The sequence below is a fragment of the Engystomops pustulosus genome, chromosome 4 (assembly GCF_040894005.1).
Source record: "Engystomops pustulosus chromosome 4, aEngPut4.maternal, whole genome shotgun sequence".
Lineage (NCBI taxonomy): Eukaryota > Metazoa > Chordata > Amphibia > Anura > Leptodactylidae > Engystomops > Engystomops pustulosus.
Window position 1 is genome coordinate 184,879,714 of NC_092414.1, and position 24,288 is coordinate 184,904,001.

General features: G+C 43.8%; 1 protein-coding gene across 1 annotated transcript in view; it reads left to right on the plus strand.

Moving 5' to 3' along the window:
• The window catches only part of LOC140125722 (pyroglutamylated RF-amide peptide receptor-like), a 76,477-nt gene extending 52,840 nt beyond the window's left edge, over nt 1-23,637 (plus strand). The window contains exons 2-6 of the mRNA XM_072144572.1: nt 6,241-6,399; nt 7,154-7,215; nt 8,381-8,616; nt 17,935-18,032; nt 22,965-23,637. Of these exons, the coding sequence (XP_072000673.1) occupies nt 6,241-6,399; nt 7,154-7,215; nt 8,381-8,616; nt 17,935-18,032; nt 22,965-23,350 (941 nt within the window). The 3' untranslated portion in view covers nt 23,351-23,637. The remainder of the gene's footprint in view (nt 1-6,240; nt 6,400-7,153; nt 7,216-8,380; nt 8,617-17,934; nt 18,033-22,964) is intronic.
• The last annotated feature ends 651 nt before the right edge of the window (nt 23,638-24,288 follow it).

The following is a 24,288-nucleotide window of genomic DNA, read 5'->3' on the forward strand; positions in this document are numbered from 1 at the left end:
GGCCCTCCAGAAAAATGGAATAGATTGAGTGCCTGTATGTGGCAGTCCAAAAAAGTTTTCAAACCAGAGGAGCAGGTAGGTGGCCCTCCAGAAAAATTGAATAGATTGAGTTCCTGTATGTGGCAGTCCAAAAAAGTTTTCAAACCAGAGGAGCAGGTAGGTGGCCCTCCAGAAAAATGGAATAGATTGAGTGCCTGTATGTGGCAGTCCAAAAAAGTTTTCAAACCAGAGGAGCAGGTAGGTGGCCCTCCAGAAAAATTGAATAGATTGAGTGCCTGTATGTGGCAGTCCAAAAAAGTTTTCAAACCAGAGGAGCAGGTAGGTGGCCCTCCAGAAAAATGGAATAGATTGAGTGCCTGTATGTGGCAGTCCAAAAAAGTTTTCAAACCAGAGGAGCAGGTAGGTGGCCCTCCAGAAAAATTGAATAGATTGAGTGCCTGTATGTGGCAGTCCAAAAAAGTTTTCAAACCAGAGGAGCAGGTAGGTGGCCCTCCAGAAAAATGGAATAGATTGAGTGCCTGTATGTGGCAGTCCAAAAAAGTTTTCAAACCAGAGGAGCAGGTAGGTGGCCCTCCAGAAAAATTGAATAGATTGAGTGCCTGTATGTGGCAGTCCAAAAAAGTTTTCAAACCAGAGGAGCAGGTAGGTGGCCCTCCAGAAAAATGGAATAGATTGAGTGCCTGTATGTGGCACTCCCAAAAATTGTTTAAAACAGAGGACCGGGTCGGTGGCCCTCCATAAAAATTAAATGCATAAAGTACTATAGCTAGAGCCAGTGGGCCCTGTCAAAAAATAGCCAGTTTCCTCTGCTTTACTGTACAAAGAGGAGGAGAAGGAGGAAAATGAGGAGGAGGAGGAGTGGATAAATTATTCAGGTTGAGCTTCCTTCACCTGGTGGAGATTGGAAATTAGGAGAAATCCAGGCTTTATTCATCTTGATAAGCGTCAGCCTGTCAGCGCTGTCAGTCGACAGGCGTGTACGCTTATCGGTGATGATGCCACCAGCTGCACTGAAAACCCGCTCGGACAAGACGCTAGCGGCAGGGCAGGCAAGAACCTCCAAGGCGTACAGCGCCAGTTCGTGCCACATGTCCAGCTTTGAAACCCAGTAGTTGTAGGGAGCTGTGTGATCATTTAGGACGATGGTATGGTCAGCTACGTACTTCCTCACCATCTTTCTGTAAAGATCAGCCCTACTCTGCCGAGACTGGGGACAGGTGACAGTGTCTTGCTGGGGTGACATAAAGCTGGCAAAAGCCTTGTAAAGCGTACCCTTGCCAGTGCTGGACAAGCTGCCTGCTCGCCTACTCTCCCTCGCTACTTGTCCCGCAGCACTACGCACTCTGCCGCTAGCGCTGTCAGAAGGGAAATAGTGTTTCAGCTTGTGCACCAGGGCCTGCTGGTATTCATGCATTCTCACACTCCTTTCCTCTCCAGGGATGAGAGTGGAAAGATTTTGCTTGTACCGTGGGTCCAGGAGAGTGAACACCCAGTAATCGGTGCTGGAATAAATTCTTTGAACGCGAGGGTCACGGGATAGGCAGCCTAGCATGAAATCTGCCATATGCGCCAGAGTACCAACGCGTAAGAATTCACTCCCCTCACTGGCCTGACTGTCCATTTCCTCCTCCTCCAACTCCTCCAACTCCTCTTCTTCTGCCCATACACGCTCAACAGTGAAGGACTCAACAATGGTCCCCTCTTATGTCTCGCCAACATTCTCCTCCTCTTCCTCCTCATCCTCTTCCACCTCCACCTCCTCCGATATGCGCTGAGAAACAGACCTAAGGGTGCTTTGGCTATCAACAAGGGAATCTTCTTCCCCCGTCTCTTTTGACGAGCGCAAAGCTTCCGACTTCATGCTGACCAGAGAGTTTTTCAACAGGCCAAGCAGCGGGATGGTGAGGCTGATGATGGCGGCATCGCCACTGACCATCTGTGTTGACTCCTCAAAGTTACTCAGCACCTGACAGATATCAGACATCCACGTCCACTCCTCATTGTAGACTTGAGGAAGCTGACTGACCTGACTACCAGTTCTGGTGGAAGTTGACATCTGGCAGTCTACAATCGCTCGGCGCTGCTGGTAAACTCTGGATAACATGGTCAGTGTTGAATTCCACCTCGTGGGCACGTCGCACAACAGTCGGTGAGCGGGCAGTTGGAGGCGGCGCTGCGCTGCCCTGAGAGTGGCAGCATCTGTGCTGGACTTCCTGAAATGCGCACAGATGCGGCGCACCTTCGTGAGCAAATCAGACAGATTGGGGTATGTCTTGAGGAAACGCTGAACTATCAGATTTAACACATGGGCCAGGCATGGCACATGTGTCAGTCTGCCGAGTTGCAGAGCCGCCACCAGGTTACGGCCGTTGTCACACACAACCATGCCTGGCTTCAGGTTCAGCGGTGCCAGCCACAGATCAGTCTGCGCCGTGATGCCCTGTAATAGTTCTTGGGCGGTGTGCCTTTTATCGCCTAGGCTCAGCAGTTTGAGCACCGCCTGCTGTCGCTTAGAGACGGCACTGCTGCTGTGCCTAGAGCTACCGACTGATGGCGCCATGCCCACGGATGGTCGTTCGGAGGAGGAGGTGGAGGAGGGGTGGGAGGAGGAGGAGGCATAGTAGGCCTGAAACACCTGGACCGAGGTAGGCCCTGCAATCCTCGGCGTCGGCAGTATATGACCAGCCGCAGGGTCAGACTCGGTCCCAGCCTCCACCAAGTTAACCCAATGTGCCGTCAGCGATATATAGTGGCCCTGCCCGGCAGCACTCGTCCACGTGTCCGTGGTCAGGTGGACCTTGTCAGAAACGGCGTTGGTCAGGGCACGGGTTATGTTGTCTGACACGTGCTGGTGCAGGGCTGGGATGGCACATCGGGAAAAGTAGTGGCGGCTGGGGACCGAATACCGAGGGGCGGCCGCCGCCATGAGGCTGCGAAAGGCCTCGGTCTCTACTAGCCTATAGGGCAGCATTTCCAGGCTTAGCAATCTGGAGATGTGCACATTAAGGGCTTGGGCGTGCGGGTGGGTTGCACTATATTTGCGTTTCCGCTCCAGCGTCTGGGGTATGGAGAGCTGAACGCTGGTGGATGCTGTGGAGGATCGTGGAGGCGACGATGGGGTTTTTGTGGCAGGGTCCTGGGCAGGGGGCTGACTATCAGCTGACACAGGGGAAGGAGCAGTGGTGTGCACGGCCGGAGGTGAACGCGCTTGTTGCCACTGAGTGGGGTGTTAAGCATTCATATGCCTGCGCATACTGGTGGTAGTTAAGCTATTAGTGGTGGAACCCCTGCTGATCCTGGTTTGGCAAATGTGGCACACCACAGTCCGTCGGTCATCCGGTGTTTCCTTAAAGAACCTCCAGACTTCTGAAAATCTAGCCCTCGCCGCAGGAGCCCTTCGCCACGGGAGCTTCACTAGTTGACACATTTGGCGCTGATGCACCAGCTCTGGCCCTGCCTCTCCGTCTGGCCCCACCACTGCCTCTTCCAACCTGTTCTGGTCTGTTCTCCGTCTCAGAAGCACTGTGTTCACCCGGCCTCTCAACCCAGCTTGGGTCTGTCACCTCATCATCCTCCGATCCCTCAGTCTGCTCCCCCCTCGGACTTCCTGCCCTGACAACAACTTCCCCACTGTCTGACAACCGTGTCTCCTCATCGTCGGACACCTCTTTACACACTTCTTCCAGTACGTCAACAAGGTCATCATCACCCACAGACTGCGACTGGTGGAAAACCTGGGCATCGGAAAATTGCTCATCAGCAACCGGACAAGTGGTTTGTGACTGTGGGAAGGGTCCAGAAAACAGTTCCTCAGAGTATGCCGGTTCAAATGGCAAATTTTGCTGGGAGGGGGCAGACTGGGGGGGAGGAGGCTGAGGTGCAGGAGCTGGAGGAGTGCCGATTTCGGGGACATGGGTGGACTGCGTGGAAGACTGACTGGTGGACAAATTGCTCGAAGCATTGTCGGCAATCCACGACATCACCTGTTCGCACTGTTCTGCCTCAACAGTGCTCTACCACGAGTCCCAGTAACTTCAGACATGAACCTAGGGAGTGTAGCTCTGCGGCGTTCCCCTGCTCCCTCATCAGCAGGTGGTGTCTCACCCCGCCCAGGACCACGGCCTCTGACCCCTGCAGTAGTTGGACGCCCACGTCCCCGCCCTCGTCCTCTACCCCTAGCCCTCGGGTTAAACATTTTGAAAATGAGAGTTATAACTTTAATTTTTTTTTTAACTTTTTTTTGTGTTTTTTTTTTTTGTGTGTTTTTTAGTTTTTAAAACCAAACGATGCTATCCTATTGCTATGGCTATTTTCTAGCCAAGTATGAAAGCACACTGCTATGCCAGATGAGATGACACTGAGTTATTAAAAAAATAAACGTAAAATAAAAAAGGAAATGGCAGACTGTGCCTAATTGAAATCCAACCCCGGGCCCTAATAAATTTTCCCACTTCGGTCTTTGCGATGGATATGTGCGTCACTAAGCGCAAAACACAGTGGTCGCAAGTCTCACTCCAAATTGCTCACAATTTGCTAGTAGATGCACTGCAGCAACTACAGCCACCAGCAGATCAACCAGAAATCAAATATATATAACGCTACTGTAGGCGTAAGTAAGCCGTTTGGATTCTCCTATGGCTATTTTCTAGCCAAGTATTAAAGCACACTGCTATGCCAGATGAGATGACGCTGAGTTATTAAAAAAATAAACGTAAAATAAAAGGAAACTGGCAGAGTGTGCCTAATTGAAATCAAACCCCTAATAAATTTTCCCACTTTGGTGTTTGAGGTGGATATGTGTGTCACTAAGAGCTAAACACAACGGTAGCAAGTCCCCCTGCAAATTCCTCACAATATGGTACTAGCTGCACTACTAGTGCCAGCAAGCCCAGCCACAAGCAAATAAAAAAAAAAGTATAACGTTATTGTAGCCCTAACAAGGTCTGTTGGGTTGTTGTAGAATCACTCCTGCCTAACAGTAAGCTAATAGAACACCCTAACGCTTTCCCTGACCAGCAGCAGCTCTCTCCCTTGCGGCATCCAGACAGAGAATGATCCGAGCAGCGCGGGCAGCGGCTAGTCTATCCCAGGGTCACCTGATCTGGCCAGCCAACCACTGCTATCGACGTGTAAGGGTACCACGTCATGTTGGGTGGAGTGCAGAGTCTCCTGGCTTGTGATTGGCTCTGTTTCTGGCCGCCAAAAAGCAAAACGGCGGGAGCTGCCATTTTCTCGAGCGGGCGAAATACTCGTCCGAGCAACGAGCAGTTACGAGTACGCTAATGCTCGATCGAGCATCAAGCTCGGACGAGTATGTTCGCTCATCTCTAATCTAGACCCTTCTTGTAGCTCTCTGCTGTCCCTGCTGTGACCAGCGCCTGAGGCAGGCTATTCCACAGATTGACAGTTTTCATAGTAAAAAAGCCCTGTCGCCTCTGGTGATTAAACCTTGTTTTCTCCAGATGGAGACAGTGCCCCCTCGTCTTTTGATTTGTTTTAATCTGAAACAACTTTCCATCTTTTTTTTTTGTATGGACCATTCATATATTTATATAAATTAATCATGTCCCCTCGTAGTCGTCTCTTTTCCAGACTTAATAAATCTAGTTGTTTTTATCTTTCCTCACAACTGAGACCCTCCATACCCCTTACCGTTGAACCCTCTCCAGCTCCAGGGCATCCTTTTTATGGTCCAGTGCCCAGAACTGGACAGAATATTCCAGGTGAGGCCGAACTAATACATTGTACAGTGGTAATATAACATTCCTATCTCGAGATTCTTACCACATGACAATATCTTGCTGGTTATAGAGGCAGTTGTAGGTGTGAATTGGTCATAAGCTACTTCAATGTAAGCATGCGATGATTGTGGTGTACTATAGATCACTAAAGGGCTGTAATTTTTGGTGGATATACCTTCTTCTTATTCACTATATTTTTAAACCTTAGCCCCCACCCCCCATATGTTTGCTGCATTATCACTGTGGAGAAATACTTACAGTATAAAGCACTAAATTGATATGGATCACTTTTAATGTAAATGTACCAGACTTGATTTTCTACATAGGACTCCTCGAAGAATAATTAGTAGGGAAGATTAGATGAGATAAAATACAATATATAAGGAGTTAAACCAGCGGGAAGTTAATCAATATTAAGCAGCTAATATGGCATGTAGTAGGTCAATATAAAGTCATGTCTTCATTTGAGTGCACTAACCCCATACATCTTCTTCCACAGGTCCATTTGTCTGCAAGATGGTTCCGTTTATACAAACTACAGCAGTGGTGGCCAGTACATTAACCATGACCTGTATCGCAGTGGAGAGGTACCAAGGGATTGTCCACCCGCTAAAAATGAAGAGGCAGTACACCAACAGAAGGGCCTACAAGATGCTCGGTAAGACCGGGGTGATTCTGGTTCCCTTGTTTTGCTCAGATTCGTCTCTAGTGAACTGCAGGCCATTGCAGACAGTGAAATATCACTCATCTTACCCCTCCCCCACTATGCAGGTCTGGCTGTTTATACCTAGCCACACTCCATGTATAATACTATTTTTTCTGTATATGGTGCATATATCAAAAAAATGTAGTTTTCACTCAATTTACCCGTTTCCAGGTAAATAGGTTCATGACAACAACAGAGCACACACAGGCCAATTTTTGGCACAGGCTAAATAAGCATATTCTTACCCACATACAGTCACCATAGTCTATCGAGGGACTCCGCTATTGGATAATCGATCACCTACAGTGTAGATTGCACATTGGGGGAGATTTATCAAGCGGCCTAAGAGTAAGAATGTACTTAGTGGCCCATGCAACCAATTACAGATCATCTTTCATTTTACCAGTGCTCATGAATATTTTAAATGGGAGCTGTAATTAGTTGCCTTGGGCAACTAAGCACATTCTTAATCTTAGGCAAATTGATAAATCTCCCCAAATATCTATATGAAACTTTGGGGTACACACCATTTAGACTTCCACTATTGAAACATTTTTGGTATACCCTGGGCATATATCATATTGTTCTTACTATCCACCCATTTAATACCAACATCCTCATCCTCTGAGATCTACCTATTGATACCACCCACTAAAGGGCATGTGCTTTCTTCTTCTAATGTAAACCATTGTCTTTTCCTTTTTAGGGTTTGTATGGACTATCGCTATCGTTGTAGGGTCACCGATGCTGCATGTACAGACATTAGAGGTAAGGGACCAGCTTTGCTTACATTCACACTACTGTGGGTTGTCCATTGTTCTGATTTAGCCAATAGGATATAAAGAAAATCTATAATGTAATTGTATTTTTAGTATAAACCTCCACGACTGACTTGTAGAGATATACGTAGACACTGCAGCCTTGTGTTCCTATGGTTATTGTATTCCTTCCCTTATAAAACTGCATTTTATATATATGTAAGTCTGAAAAGCTTCAAGGGAGGCGTTACCAGAGCTGCTCTGAGTGCCCGTTTCGCTAGCTAATCCACATCCCCTGCAGCACTTCCACAAGCAGATGACTTAAAGGGGTTGTCCACTTTCAGCAAATCATTGATATTGTTTCTGTAAGGATAAGTTATACATTTTTCAAATATACTTTTCTGTATCAATTACTTGCAGTTTTCTAGATCTCAGTTTAGAAAAGATCTGTGTTTACTTTAACCCCACCCCAAAGCACTTATTCACAGGAATGAGCACAATTATCATCTATATGTACATATGGCTGCAATGTATTCTGACCTCTACAACACTGTAGTGGAGGTTTGTATTAGAAGTAAATTTATGTGTTTCTGTGATGACTGAAGAAGCTTTTCCATTTAGATGTATTGTTATTATATACACATTGGGGCACATTTACTAAGGGTCCCGCAGCCACATTTCCATCGGGTTTCGCTCATTTTTCCGTTTTGCACTGAATTGCCCCGGGTTTTTGGCTCACGCGATCGTATTGTGGTGCATCAGCGCTGGATTGCATGCAACACAAATCGGGGGGCGTGGCCGTCAGATAACCCAATTGATTTGGACAAACCGCGGAATTTAAGATTCAAATTGTGTCGCAAGATCAGCACTCACATACACCGGGAAGAAGAAGGTGAACTCCAGCAGACCTGAGCGGGGAAGCGACACATGCAGGAAATTGGACGCAGGATCTTAGTGAATCGCGGCAGTTCCGAACCGGGGTAGGACAATGCACAGTGGGGATTGCGACAGGACGGGTAAGTAAATTTGCCCCATTATTGTTTTAGATGGGAAAAAAATGACACAATGAATGAGGCAATTGGGAAATATCTAGATAAACAGTAACTGGTTGGGCAGGGATTGGCATATGGCCGTGTCTTTATGGATGACTGAATCTGTAAATGTTTGTCTTGCAGGTGAAATATGATTTGCTCTACAATTTGTACCATGTTTGTTGCCTGGAGTCCTGGAGTGATGCCGCCCTGCGTAGAGCCTATGCCATCTTTATCCTTGTGGCCCTGTTCTTGGTGCCCCTTGCCGCCATGCTTCTTCTGTATACCCGTATCGGGTATGAGCTATGGATTAAGAAGCGCATTGGAGACTGTTCTGTGCTGAATACTTTGAGCCGTAATGAGATGGCAAAAATCACCAGGTATAATTGAGTCACGTCCCATTAGGAGGGAATCTTGATTGCTAGCGAGAACTTGATTGTTCCTACTATTGAGCATCCTCACAATTGTCTTTGAATTATTTTAGCTCTTTTAAAATCTCAAGAAAGTCTTCAAGGTAAAAATGTACTTTTATACGAGTAAAATAATTCACGCTTAATGACTGCGCTAGTAAGCCTATGGGAACATTCCCTTCCATGTTTTGCATGATCCATCTACATAACGTCAAGTGCACAAAGAACAATATAGTCATATAGAATAATGTTTGGTGCTATGGAGAGGGCACAGGTAATAAAGGGCTATCCCATCTAAAAAGAAAGATCTGTCTTGTCTCTACACAAACTATGGTCTACTACTTGGCAATTGTCCAGCACGATCTAATACTCTTTCGGGATTGTAAATAAAACAAAGTTCCTTTATTGTAGTCCAAAAATATCCATGACATAAGCAACAAATATCACAGCGGTTAGCAGAACCAAAATGGTCAAAATGGTCTGCTATTGGTCTTCTATTCTATGGGGCAGATTTACTTACCTGGTCCAGTCGCGATCCAGCGGCGCATTCTCCGACGCTGATTCGGGTTCTGCCAGGATTCACTAAGGTTGTCAGCCCGATGTCCACTAGGTGTCGCTGCTGCGCTGAAATCCGCCGGAGTTGGCTGGAATTCACCTCCTTTGTTCCGGTGTATTTTTGCGACACAATTTTTTTTTTTAATTCTGCGGTTTTTCCGAATCCGTCGGGTTTTCCAAGGGCCACGCCCCCCAATTTCTGTCGCGTGAAAGCCGGGGCCGATGCGCCACAATCCAATCGCGTGCGACAAAATCCCGGGGCGATTCGGCGCAAAACGGAAATATTCAGGAAACTCGACGTAAGTGCGGTGTTCGGACCCTTAGTAAATGAGCCCCTATAACTCCAACATCAGCGCAATTAACTGCCATAAGTGTGCGACCACCACAGGTTCAGTTTTTCAGATGCAGTTTTTGATGCCCAAACCAGGAGTGGAGTGAAAATAGAGGAGGAGCAGCACCTTTCCATTATTTGTCGCTACCCATTATGATCCACAACTGCTTTTGGCTTCAAAAACTGCATCTGAAAAACTGAACATGTGGTTACCCCCTTAAGGATTAGTGGAAGAATTGGAATGACACCTAGAGAGTTCTTCTTCTTCCAGCAATCAATCTGCCCAGACATGAGTAACAACAAATGGTAATGTAACACTGGAAATGGAAACCACTTCTCACTACATTTGCACTGGCCCCAAGTGTAATGATTGGTATTTAATGGTGATATCGTCAAGCAGTGTTTGAGAAGAAGTTGGGGCTCCAATTTTACCAGCCCAAGACATTCAAAACCATTAGATGGTGGAGGACCATGCCAAGAAATAGGGTATATGATTGTGAATTTCTTATCCTTAAAGTTTAGGTTACACAGTGATGTTGTGCTTGACTCCCATTAAGGGGGAAATGTGCTTTCCTGCTACCCTTTAGTTATGGACTATGGTCATATTCTTCCCATGAATAGCTTCTCTGACCTGCACACTGCAGTGCTCTCTGCCTCCTGCAAGCAAGTAGCAGTGTGCAAAAACTTACTCTACAAGCTACAGACAGATAGGGTCTCTATCCAGGAGGAAAGCATGTAGCAGTGCTGGCTGTGTGTTATAGGTGAGTTAGAAGAGCTGAGAGTGTCATTGTGTGTTATATCCATCTACTGGATCCCATATCTCATATCTCTTTTTTATTTGTAAAATACTAACCTGTTTCCTCAAAAATAAAACAGTGTCTTATATTAATTTTGGGCCCTAACGACACTATAGGTCTTAATTTCAGGGAATTATTTTGTTAAACAAAAATTCTGATTTAATGTTTAACAAAAAATTGTACATTTATTAATATACTATAGTTTCCACTAATATTCTGTATTTAAATGTACATCAATCTATGGTATATCTGCAGATCCTGGTATTTTAAGTTATATCATTGTGTTCTTGTCATAACTTTCTAAACGCTAATTGTCATGCTGAATTTCTTGTGATTCCATTGCTTTTAGAATTATTGGCCCCAATCTCTCATGTTTAATGATAACATGCTCCATAAATGAGCTGTTATTGCCCAGGTAGCTTCTCAATGAATTTTTCACCACCTCTCTAAATTATTTGCCAATACTAATGTATGTTGTGGAGAGAGCTGCAGCAATGGCTGCCACTAAGTCGTATTTTCAAGGGGAGGCCTTATATTTATAAGCTTGAATAAAAATGTGTTAGGTCTTATTTTGGCGGTAAACAGGGTAGTAGAATGTTCAGAAGCTAAATAAAAGTCTAAATAAACCCTGAACCATGATAATCTAAGCACATTGTTAGCACACAGTATCTCATAGCACTAGAGGAATCATCAAGTGTCTGCTGAGTCCCCACCCACACTGCTGACCAGCACTGAGTTATAGGAGCTAAAACAGCAATAAAACTGAGTAAAATTGTAAAGTAAGGGGCTAAAAATGATCTTCATTGTGTTAACATCACTAGGGGATTGAAATTTGTGAACTTTCTTTCATGGGCAAACGCCTTTAAAGAAAATCAACTGCTCGCACACTGCGAATTTGAGGAGAACTCACTTACATATCTACGATCTAAAATATCTGGATATAAAAAATATTTAAATTAGTCTCTAGGGCAACTTAGATAAGCCATTTGGCTCTCCCTCATTACATAACTATTCACACCTATTTGCTCCTCCTCCCTTCTATACTCTTGATTGAGAGGCGGTGACGCAGCCGGCTCTCTGAAAGTCTTGCGCATGCGCGGTTAGAATCCGCAAAGAGCATCTGGAAACTCTCATTGTGGGCAGGGTAACGAGAGGGAGGAGGATAGAAGAAGAACATGCAAGCGGTGTGCATAATTTTGTAATGAGGTAGCGCCAAGTGCTTTATTAGAGATGCCCTGGAGATCCATGGACTTATTTGCATATTTTTAAAACGCATTTTTTTTCAGCCATGGCACAGTATTGAGGCTTTTGTAGATAAGGACTTAATCAGCATGAAGGTGTAGACATGTAAGGGAAATCGGCTGAAGCCCACAGTGTGCAAGCTGTTGTCTCAGCAACGATATATAAGAAATATATTGACATTTACTCCTGGAATGAAAGATTGTCACAATCCAATATTGACAAGAGCCGTATAAGAGGGGGACTGGGAAAATTAATTTTACCAATACATACAGTACTGTTAAAGCAAGTGGAAACTTTATTAAATAAAATTACCTGAGTATAAGCCGACCCATATATACACTGAAGCCTCTGATTTTACCACAAAAAAAATTAGGAGAACATATTGGGGATCATTTACTAAGGGTCGGAATGCCGCACTTTTGTTGGGTTTCACGAATATTTCCGATTTGAGCCGAATTGGCCTCGGGATTTTGGCGCACGCGAGCGGATTGTGATGTATCGGCGCTGGCTTTCACGCGTCAGAAATCGGGCTCGTGGCCGTCGGACAACCCGACGGATTCTGAAAAATCGCGGTATTTAAAAAAGAATTTGTGTCGCAAGATCAGCACTCACATGCACCGGGAAAAAGTAGGTGAACTCCGGCGGACCTCGGCGCAGCAGCGACACCTGCTGGATATCGGGCGCACGTCCGTAGTGAATCGCGGCAGACCCAAATCAGTGTTGGACAACGCACCGAGGGATCGCGACTGGACCGGGCAAGTAAATGTGTCCCATTGACTTGAGTATAAGCCACAATGGGAAACAGCCTTTCTCCACTAATTACTCCTCCAGTAATGAATTGCCCAGCACCCCCCTTCCCTCCGAAACTCAAATAATATTTTCAATAAAATAGCTTTATCTGAATTCAAAATGTTTAGGGTGCAGTCACATGGTGCATTTGCATTGTGTTTAGAAACGTAATGCAAACTCCTGATGGTGGGGCCTGATACCATATGCGTTGCAACACATGTGATCGTTAATATGTATTATATTATCGTATGTATTGTAAAGGTTGTCCAGGTATTGTTGATATAATATATATATATATAATTTATTTTTAGTCCTAACACATTTTTATCATTTCATTTTTAAATGATTCATTCATTCATTCATTTTAAAAACAGAAAAAAAGGATAATGTAGTGATATAAAAAGATATCTCTGAGACATCAGCATATTGAGCCAATATACAAGTGTAACACTATGAAAGTTCTATTGAAGCTCTTAGTTAGATAAAACACTTTTATTTGTAACAGGTAGCTGCATAGTCTAGTGGATAAGGTCACTGTACTGCACTGCTAAAAAGTGGAAATTGCTGGTTCAATTCTTGTCTGACCAAAAAATTATGAATTGAATAACATTAAATAGTTTAGGGACAAGGTCAGGGGAAGCCCTCAGAAATGTAGAAACACCATATATGGACAGGTGATGGCCTGGTTCCAGCAGCCTGACACATCTATTAAAAGGGTTCCCTTCTTCTCCTCTGCCCAACATCTCCAAAGAGCAGATTCTCCAAGATAAATCATACATCACGGTACATTTTGTATAAATGCAACATCCCCCAATAGGGCTGGCATTTTTGGAGGCCCCTGGAAATACATCCTAAATACATTGGAAGCGGAAATATTTCATAGCGTAACCCTTTCGCCAGGCAGAATCATCACAGTAGCCCCATGGCTAGGGTTTATGGAAACCACAGAGAACTTAACACTCTTTCCATAGTTCACATAACTCAGTATAATATTGTATGTACAGTAATAATCAAATAGATCTGAAAAGGTTCACCAGAAAAGGTTGTGCATTTGATAGAAAGAGTGTTTCCAATGGTGTGCTGCCACCATGTAGGATCCTCTGAACCGGTTGCCGTCTAGTTTGGGATTATACTTTGTAGGAATTAGGAGTCGTACAACTGGCACACACCAAAAACATCAAAGGGGGTCCATTCATTAGCAAAGGTAATACAAAATGTCTCTTACTATTAACTTTGCCAGTGCAGTGCAGCCCGGATCTACTAAGAGGCCCTGGCCTGGCGTCTAAGTAGATCTAGAATGATCAGGATCCATTTAGACCAGGTCTCATCTGGCAGAGATTTTCGCTATACTGTATTCTCTGCCAGTTATTATGGTGAGCCAGGTGTTCACACTTTACTTATAGATCTAGTAGTTATAAATCTAGTTGTAGATGTGGGTACCAGAATTTATGACATGGGAGAAGGTTTGGATGTTAAATTTATCTTCCCCCATCAGCCATCAGTGGAGTCAGGATGCCCTTATACACAGTAGAATGTTGATGTTAGACCTCTCAAAAATATTTTAAGAAGTAACCTAATTATGTAGATTGCTGACTTTTACCTTCACAGCTGATGTACACATCCACTATGAAAGTTTCCATCCTACCTACAACTGGTGCTGTCAGAGATCTACAAATCCCACATGGCACTGACTTAGCTCAGGAGTTGCTGTGGGGGAGCATAGTTCAGCTCTATTAAGTCTGAATTACAGCATATTAATTCAAGTTCAATAGTCCTCAGTATTCACAGCCAAGAGATCGCTGGCAAAATCACTTGGGTTTAGTAGCGGAGATGCAATGTCAGTGCTGTTGGGCCTGATGGAAACTTTTATGGAGGATGCATGCAGAGTTTGTCATTTACATCATTGTTGCCCTATATAACTATAATTTTGTTTGGTATTTTCTTTGTACTAATCATATTTACCAATATACACTCACCGGCCACTTTATTAGGTACACCATGCTAGTAACGGGTTGATCCCCCTTTTGCCTTCAGAACTGCCTCAATTCTTCATGGCATAGATTCAACAAGGTGCTGGAAGCATTCCTCAGAGACTTTGGTCCATATTGACATGATGGAATCACACAGTTGCCGCAGATTTGTCGGCTGCACATCCATGATGCGAATCTCCCCATCCACCACATCCCAAAGATGCTCTATTGGATTGAGATCTGGTGACTGTGGAGGCCATTTGAGTCCAGTGACCTCATTGTCATGTTCATGAAACCAGTCTGAGATGATTCCAGCTTTATGACAAGGCGCATTATCCTGCTGAAAGTAGCCATCAGATGTTGGGTACATTGTGGTCATAAAGGGATGGACATGGCCAGCAACAATACTCAGGTAGGCTGTGGTGTTGTACCAAGGGGCCCAAAGAGTGCCAAGAAAATATTCCCCACACCATGACACCACCACCACCAGACTGAACCGTTGATACAAGCCAGGATGGATCCATGCTTTCATGTTGTTGACGCCAAATTCTGACCCTACCATCCGAATGTCGCAGCAGAAATCGAGACTCATCAGACCAGGCAACGTTTTTCCAATCTTCTTCTGTCCAATTTCGATGAGCTTGTACAAATTGTAGCCTCAGTTTCCTGTTCTTAGCTGAAAGGAGTGGCACCCGGTGTGGTCTGCTGTAGCCCATCTGCCTCAAAGTTCGATGTATTGTGCGGTCAGAGATGCTCTTCTGCCTACCTTGGTTGTAACGGGTGGCGATTTGAGTCACTGTTGCCTTTCTATCAGCTCGAACCAGTCTGCCCATTCTCCTCTGACCTCTGGCATCAACAAGGCATTTCTGCCAACAGAACTGCCGCTCACTGGATGTTTTTTCTTTTTCGGACCATTCTCTGAAAACCCTAGAGATGGTTGTGCGTGAAAATCCCAGTAGATCAGCAGTTTCTGAAATACTCAGACCAGCCCTTCTGGCACCAACAACCATGCCACGTTCAAAGGCATCAAATCACCTTTCTTCCCCATACTGATGCTCGGTTTGAACTGCAGGAGATTGTCTTGACCATGTCTACATGCCTAAATGCACTGAGTTGCCGCCATGTGATTGGCTGATTAGAAATGAAGTGTTAACGAGCAGTTGGACAGGTGTACCTAATAAAGTGGCCGGTGAGTGTATAAAGTGGTTGTCTCAGCAAACTGGAGAAGTAGGCAACTCACAATACGAATGATAGTAGTGTTAAAGGAAATCCACTATCACCCAAAAGTGAAAAAAAAACACTACAGCTACTAATTAAACATGGGAGAGGGTGGAGACATCATGCGAGACGTGCATAATTAGCAGCTTGGAGCACCGGACACCTCGTCTCCACGCTCCGGGCTGCTAATATAAGTCTTGTTTCTAGGTGATTCTGGGGTGTCAACATTAAAGAAGACAAGTTCTGGGATCGGGCTGAAGACGAGAGTAGGTGAGTATGTGTAGTGTTTTTTTTTAACTTTTGGGTAATGGTAGATTTTCTTTAAGGGGACTGGCTTGCAAGGTAGCTTCAGAGGCATTTTTTTCCATCCTGTAAAACGTATTTGCATATTTCACAGAATCGACTAGTTGAGCAATAACTGTAAGTCTCCACATGTCTGCAAGGTGCAACTTCCTGACATTAGTCAATAGCTTTTCACTCAGCTAAAGCAGTTCCCTACACTGTATTAAGGAGACGCAACAACGTCGCAACAGTGATGTCTATAGTTCGGAACCCACTGGAAAAGTCCTGGATTTAGGGCTCTGGCCTGGGACATCAACCCTATCGGTGTCCTCCGGTCGCTGATAAAGTTGGATGAATTGCTATGGTGATACAGAGAATGCTCTGTAACTTCCAATCTCTGTCGCATGAAAGCCAGCGCAGCTGCTCCACAATCCGATCGCGTGTGACACAATCCCCTGTTAAATACCTGTCCCAGCCGCACAATCACCGAAAACATCGGAAAATCCGACGAAAGTGTGGCCGCGGACCCTCAGTAAATAAGCCCCATTGTTCTTCTTAATGCTGAGGATAGTTCACTTTGTCAGGGCTTTTTTTTTTTCAAAGCCTGCCTAAAACTTTTGCACAGCACTTTAGATAAATGAACAGGAGAAGTCTGAGTCTACACGTCTACGGATGTGAATAAGTAATATCCTCATGCCTGACTTAATAAATCTATCACGTAAGTGTCAGGATATGGAAAGTCAACACATAGAGACATGTTTCTATAGCTTCAGTAGGTTGCAATTAAATAAAAGCAGTGACACAACGCAATGAATACAATATGATATTATTTATAGCCAATCTTCTGGAGTAATAGAGCGATAATGAACGCGGAGGGTGTTATTAAAAACTCATTTTACCCTTAAGATGACAATAAAATGTCTAAGACATGAAAAAACCCTACTGCGCCTTCATATTATACTGTCAAGAGAAAGACTCGCCAAAAGATGTAACTTCACTTGTCTGCAGGCATCACCTGTCAATGTCACAGAGCGCTAGATAAGGCGTTTTAGGCCTCGGTATTTTACGGCTCTATATACTTCAGCTATTGGACCTGGTGGGAATATTACACTGAGCCGGAAGCATAGAAAGGGTAAGACAAAGGAGGATAATTCTTCTTATTTTATAGCCTATTAAATGTGTGGTTTAAGGTCACAAGTTTCCTATTAACCGCTGACTTCTATAAAGCTGGGATCGCAGACGCTGTTTTATACTCTTCCTCCATACACCACTAATTTCATTAGAAAAAAAGAAAAGCCTGAACTGTTAGGCCCAGTTCACACCTGCAGTTGGACCTCTGCTATTAACTTTTGACACTAAAATTATAATAACGAACTAACTGTAGGGCAGCACGGTGACTCAATGGGTAGCATTACAGCCTTGCAGTGATAGGGACCTGGGTTCAAGTCCTAGGGTCAACATCTGCAAAGTGTTTGTAGGTTCTCTCTGTGTTTGCGTGGGTTTCCTGTGGGTCCTCCAGTTTCCTCCCACACTCCGAAACATACTGGCAGGTTGATTAGATTGTGAGCCCCATTGGGGACAGGGACTGATTTGGCAAACTCTGTGCAGCGCTGCATAATCTGTGTGCGCTATATAAATAAAGGAATTATTACTGAAGCCTTTGACACCAATGGACATTTTATTCCATCCATTAATTTTCCATGGTTATTATTATCATTTTTTAATTATAAACTGTAGGTAAATCTGGGTCTTTCATGCTGCCAGTAGATGGAATATCATTTTTATGATAAACAAAAATCAGCAATGCATCCAAAAAAAAAAAAGAAACCTGAAAAGCTAAACTGTGTGAAAAAGATGTGGACGTCTTTATTTTCCACGTGTTGCTACATACAAAGGTCATTTTGGCAGCGGAGATGAACTTTCACATCCTAGGGTCACATCTATACTGCAGGCTACAACTAAAGGAACATTTTAATTCCGATTCTACAAAAAAAAATTTTATTTCTTTATTCATGTGGTTTTTTTTTTACGAAGCAATGACCTGAGTTCTGTTTTATTCTACAGATGGTTTGTTGTACTGAAATGTTTTCTTCTTATTTACAAGGAAAAAGAAGCGAGCGGTGATGATGATGGTCATTGTAGTCCTTTTCTTCACTGCCTGTTGGGCGCCGTTCCACGTGGTCCACATCCTTTTTGAATATAGTAAGTTCTCTTTTTTTAATTTCTTATGCAACAAACTGATGCAGAATTCCATATTACAAGCTACAATTATGAAATAGCCCTGTTCCGAATTACATACAAATTCTACTTAAGTACAAACCCAAGGAACCTATCTTGTATGTAACAAGATAGGATCTGACAAAATTCAATGCTTTTAGGAAATGTGAATAAAATCTTGTGGGAAAATGCACTTTTAAATTTAACGTTTAACTCTTTACAACACCTATTGCCCTTGGACATCTGTATGACTGTGACAAAGATCATGCATTGTTTTTGTGCAGATCAGTCATTTTACTTATAATGTCAAGGCATTGGGCCAAAATAGTGTCACATCACATCTACCACATACATGTAGCATCTAATGGAACATCGCATGTAGGAAATCTGAGGTAAAGAATATTTAAAGGGAACCTGTCATCAAAAATTGGTCCTATAAAGCACTACCAGTATGTTTTTAAGGAGCTTCTAGATCATGCTTCCTTCATGGTGGTGGCATCGTATAGAAAATCAACTTTAAAGTGAGATGTAACTTGGTTTAGTGAAGTCAAGGAGGCGGAGAGTTTAACACTGAAGTCAAGCTCTCCCTGCCTTAGAATGCTCCCTTCACACTAAGTGATGGTCCTGCATCCAGGGACATCAATGACTAGATCTCCTGAAGTCGGGTTTATGATGTCAATCACATAAGAGGAGGTGTTCGGAGGCAGGGAAAGCTTGATTTTGGTTTTAAACGTTCTGCCTCCGTTACTTTATACAACCAATTACCGTAACATATCAGTTCAAAGTTGATTTTCTGGATAATGCCATCAACCTGGGCCATGAAATAAACACGATCTAGAAGCTGTTCAGCTGCTTGACAGCGCAAAAATTGCAAAAAGGGTTACAGTAGGACTGTGAAAAATACATTTTCTTCAATTTATTGTTTTTTAAAACATGCCCATAATATACTGTAAATAGGACTTACCTGTTCCCTAGCAACGCCCCTATGTTGACATAAGATATAGCCAACGCTGCTCATCAGCAGCGGTGGCTGCACAGGCACCTAGAAAAAGGCTTCCCAGCCTCCGAACCAGCCAGGAAAATGTGAACGTGCATAGATAGTGCATGCGCAGTTCACATATGCCGGCCACCTCGCTCGCTAGAGCAGGACAGCTGCAGGCATGCATAGTAGCTTCACTGCTGCTTTTATATGAAGAGGACTGGTGTGCTACTGCGCATGCCCAAAAGACGTCCTGCTCCGTATCTTATGTCAACACAGGGCCGTTGCTCGGGGGCAGGTAAGCCCTATTTACAGTTATGGGCATGTAGGTAGATTTTTTAAAAAAAAAAACAATAAATTGAAGAATTTTTTTCTGTTAGGGATTGATTAACCCAAACTTGGTGAGATGAGAATACCCCTTTAATGGGACTTTGGGTCACTTTGCTGAATTCTTCATGCTGTCAAGATGGAAAGAAGCTTGCATTACATGGACGCTCTATGTAGACAGGAGTGCTAAGTCTGCACCTACTAGTACAGAGAGGACTGTAGATATAGACTGGAGAGATAATAACCGCTAAAAATACTAGTCACATAATCACCAGAAAAACTGGACTACTGGTTTCTGCACATTTTGATTAACTTTCCCATTCCATTAACTGTGATAATAAAACATATTGGGCCACATTTATCACTCGTTTTTTCTGTTGTTTTTGCACCTTTTCATTCAGGTGCACCGTTTTTGCGCCATTTTTGCGATTAAACGCCAAACTAGCCGTGCAGCAAAAATAAGCAGCTTTCCCTCATCTATCTTACCAATCCAGATGTTTTGCTGCGCCTAATGATATTCATCACTTGCAACGTTTTCATTTAGGCGCAAAAACGGGCGCAAAAACACTCCAGCCCGAAGGTGGCGTTATCTGAGAAGAAAGCACTGAGCCCCTTTGCAGAAGAGCTCATTTCTAGCAGCAAAGCTCAGCCAGACACTGGAACATATAATAGATACATTACATACACTGCAGACACTGGAACAGATCATACAGACATGAGATACTCTGCAGACAGGAGCTGCAGACTCTATTTACACTTCATCACCTTCTATTTACAAAATATTCTGCAAAACGCTGAGCTCAAAGCAAGAGAGAAGAGAAGTTTGCAGAAGTTTGCAGATACTACAAACAAGTGTCCTCCATGTAATTCTGCACAGTATCACCAGTGTTTCAGAGGGGACTGTGCAGAATTACAGGGGTGCAGCAGGAGACCAGCACTGGGGGATCCCCTCCAGGAGAAGCCCCTGCTGAGGAGATCACTGGGTGCAGGGTGTCACACACCTGGGTGCTGCTGTGAGTGTTATCTTCATTCTGGGCTGTGGTAGAAGCAGAGAGGAGCTTGTAGCAGGATGACATGTAAGTGCCCGAATCTAGCATTGCGCCTAAACTGCGCCAAAATTGCGCCTAAACTGTGTTAAAGTAAAGTGATTAATAAGAGGCAGAAAATATACTTATCACAGATGGTTGTAGCTTGTGATAATTCTGGCAAAACAGTGCGCCAGAATTTAGGCGCAACTACTACACTTAGGTGCACAAAAGTGATAAATGTGGCAACTTACCTACTTTAACATGTACAAAAACTTCGTAGAGGAAAGGAAGAAAAAAGTTGGCACTCACCGCCTTTTGTAAAATTCTATTTCTTTATTGATCCGTGCTAAAACATGGCGTACACAGCAGGGGAGGATTGTGCAATAGGATGCGTAATTTCGTTCAGGGACGATTCGTTTCGCGCAAAAACTAGCGCTTCATCTTGCCTGATTCTCCGGGCGTCCTCATCTGGCTTTTAAATGAGGGCGCCGGGAGATTCTGCTGCGTGTGCAGCCACACCTACAATTCAAAGACATTACATTGGATAAAAACAAATTAGGGCGGTGGGATGCATTCTGACCCCGCCCTAGTCACGTGGCAGATTCAAGCGTGAAGGAGGAATGACAGACTAAAGTCGGACCTGAAAGAGAACTGTAGACTACCGGTTTAGCCAATAGGACGTAGGCGGCCGTAGGGGCGGGTGAGAAAAGAGGAGGTACCTACGAGTCGTATAGCATTTCTTTTGCATATATATCAGCGGACCTGAATGGAGACCGCTTAGTGGTGTGTAAGGCCAATCGGGTTGTAGAAGAGGGCGGGGATAGTGAGTGAGGGGAGACACAGGGGGAGGAGACAGAGACTTCTCTGTATATGTGGTAAACTGAAACCTAAGGGGGATTATAAGGTTGCACGATAAATGCTTCAGTACAATAGCAGAACAGTACTGAAGCATTTATCGTGCAACCTTATAATCCCCCTTAGGTTTCAGTTTACCACATATACAGAGAAGTCTCTGTCTCCTCCCCCTGTGTCTCCCCTCACTCACTATCCCCGCCCTCTTCTACAACCCGATTGGCCTTACACACCACTAAGCGGTCTCCATTCAGGTCCGCTGATATATATGCAAAAGAAATGCTATACGACTCGTAGGTACCTCCTCTTTTCTCACCCGCCCCTACGGCCGCCTACGTCCTATTGGCTAAACCGGTAGTCTACAGTTCTCTTTCAGGTCCGACTTTAGTCTGTCATTCCTCCTTCACGCTTGAATCTGCCACGTGACTAGGGCGGGGTCAGAATGCATCCCACCGCCCTAATTTGTTTTTATCCAATGTAATGTCTTTGAATTGTAGGTGTGGCTGCACACGCAGCAGAATCTCCCGGCGCCCTCATTTAAAAGCCAGATGAGGACGCCCGGAGAATCAGGCAAGATGAAGCGCTAGTTTTTGCGCGAAACGAATCGTCCCTGAACGAGATTACACATCCTATTGCACAATCCTCCCCTGCTGTGTACGCCATGTTTTAGCACGGATCAATAAAGAAATAGAATTTTACAAAAGGCGGTGAGTGCCAACTTTTTTCTTCCTTTCCTCTACGAAGTTTTTGTATACGACTACATGTTTATAGTTAGAGCACCACGCCATTACCTCAACTAAGTCTTACGGTTGGAATTCCTCTCTGACTTGGAAATAAAGCCCTCATTGCCGTGAGGGCTTAGGAACTTTCCCAGTAGTGCCCCCGGTCTCTCCTCTCCTTTTTGCTACTACTTTAACATGTGTTGGGTCCAGGCATTTCCTATAAAAATTAAACCCAGCTATTTAAAATGAAAACAAAGAAATATATCAGCTATACAGTTTTACTGCACACAGCAAACATAAGAAGAAGCGTATAGATAATACAAAAGTTAGAGCCAAAGGGGAACAGTAGTAGTGGACTCCCAAATTAGACCTCCCACTCTAAAGACCCAGGCAACGCTGTGATAATTGTAATATAATGATCATCCGTGAAACAAGAAGATAATTAACAAATTTAATAGGGATGACAAATCTAAATTCAGTGACCCCCTTAATTTAAGATAATAACATGCAAAATAACTACAATGATGCATAATTTCATAATTATCTTCACCCTGGTATCGCTGATACTACAAGTTCCTTGCAGTCTCTACTTAGACCTTTTGTTATTTACTTTACTATTATGTATTCATAGTGGGATCATTGTTAATGTGATAGTTTTTCACTTATATGGGGTGGATTATTACATAATTATTACTAGTCTCTTGCCAGGACTCTTTGTGTCCGGGGGTAAACTTTGGGCATTTTACTCGACCATGACTGTTCATGGTACCTCTAACTATTATACCATTTTTATGTGTTTCTGTATGTTTTAGCTTGTATTATATTACAAAAATGTCAAAGAAATTTTCATTTTTGTTGCCGTTTGATATTTTTCATTGTTTGGAGAGTAAATTTTACATTACAAATTTTGGTTTTCTGTGTCATCCATATAGCAGCACTTTTTCAGTAGATGGCTCCATTGTAATCACCAAGATGTTGATTTAGCGATATCCTTTTTTACTGTCCTTAGATGACCTGGAGGAAGAGTACGATGACGTCACAGTGAAGATGATAGTGGCCATTGTTCAAGCCGTTGGATTTTCTAACTCTTTTAATAATCCACTGGTTTACACCTTCATGAATGAAAACTTTAAGAAGAGTTTAGTGGCTGTGCTCTTCTGCCACTTTCGACCTCAAGAGCCAACTGAAAAGAGAGACAGTCAACTTGAGAAGCCCAAAGTTGGCACATCTGCTTTCACCCATAGGAGGGATGTACGTATGGCCCATAGCCACTTGAGCGCAGAGAACTTGGAGCTCCGGCTATGTGAACAGTTCCCAGCAGCAAAACTAGAATCAGTCACTTACCCGCTGGTGAATTCTCACAAGGACCTTCTTCCGAATGGACAGTCAGCTTAACGGCTGAGGAATCAGTGCAGGGATTTTCTTTAATAAAGCGTTATTTTCAGGAAAAGAAGAGTGGAAACAAATTCCAATCTCAATAAAGTGTTCACACAAGTGCATGTCCATTTATAAGGGCTTTCTTGATTTATGGTAAATAGACCATCAAACATGGATCCTGTTTTTTTAAATAATGATATAGCTTGTCATTGAGTTTTGTATTGATTTATGAAATCCTAAAGAATCTAGATGTGCAGGGGGGTTCGACCTATTTTCTCCTGTGAGAGGCAATGAAATGTTGATCTCAACTTGAGGACTTAAAGAGAACCTGTCAGGCAAATTAACTCCCAAAACCAAGTATATTTTCATAAACTGCCATTAAAAAGAATTGCCATTATCATTACATTGTCCCTCTGCATGCCCGTAAACTCAACCGATTAGGTCCTAAAGCTGTATGGAAATGACCTGAGAGAGGTCCAATGAGTAATTATCAAATTCAGCAGTCCAGCTCATTCATGAGTGGGAGGCACAGCCACATCCCCAGTGCTTGACTGACAACCTGTATAATGGTGTGACACTTCTGGTGATTGATCCTTTATGTGCTCCCTGGTGCTGGCTGCCACACTCCCTGCAGCCTGTGTGTATGAGAGATAAAACTATTTCAGGTTGCTGCCTATGTGTATAGGAGAACACAGCATGTCAGGTACTTGTGTGGAGGATGTCTGTGTATTTCACATGTTTATAGGAGAACAGAACATGTCAGGTACTTGTGTAGCTGATATCTGTGTCACACATGTTTATGGGAGAACATGTCAGGTACTTGTGTAGCTGATGTCTGTGTCTCTCACATGTGGATAGGAGAACACAGCATGTCAGATCAAGCACTTACATGCACTGGTAAGAAGAAGGTGAAATTCGTCGGACCTGAGCGGGGAAGCAACACAGGATCTTAGAGG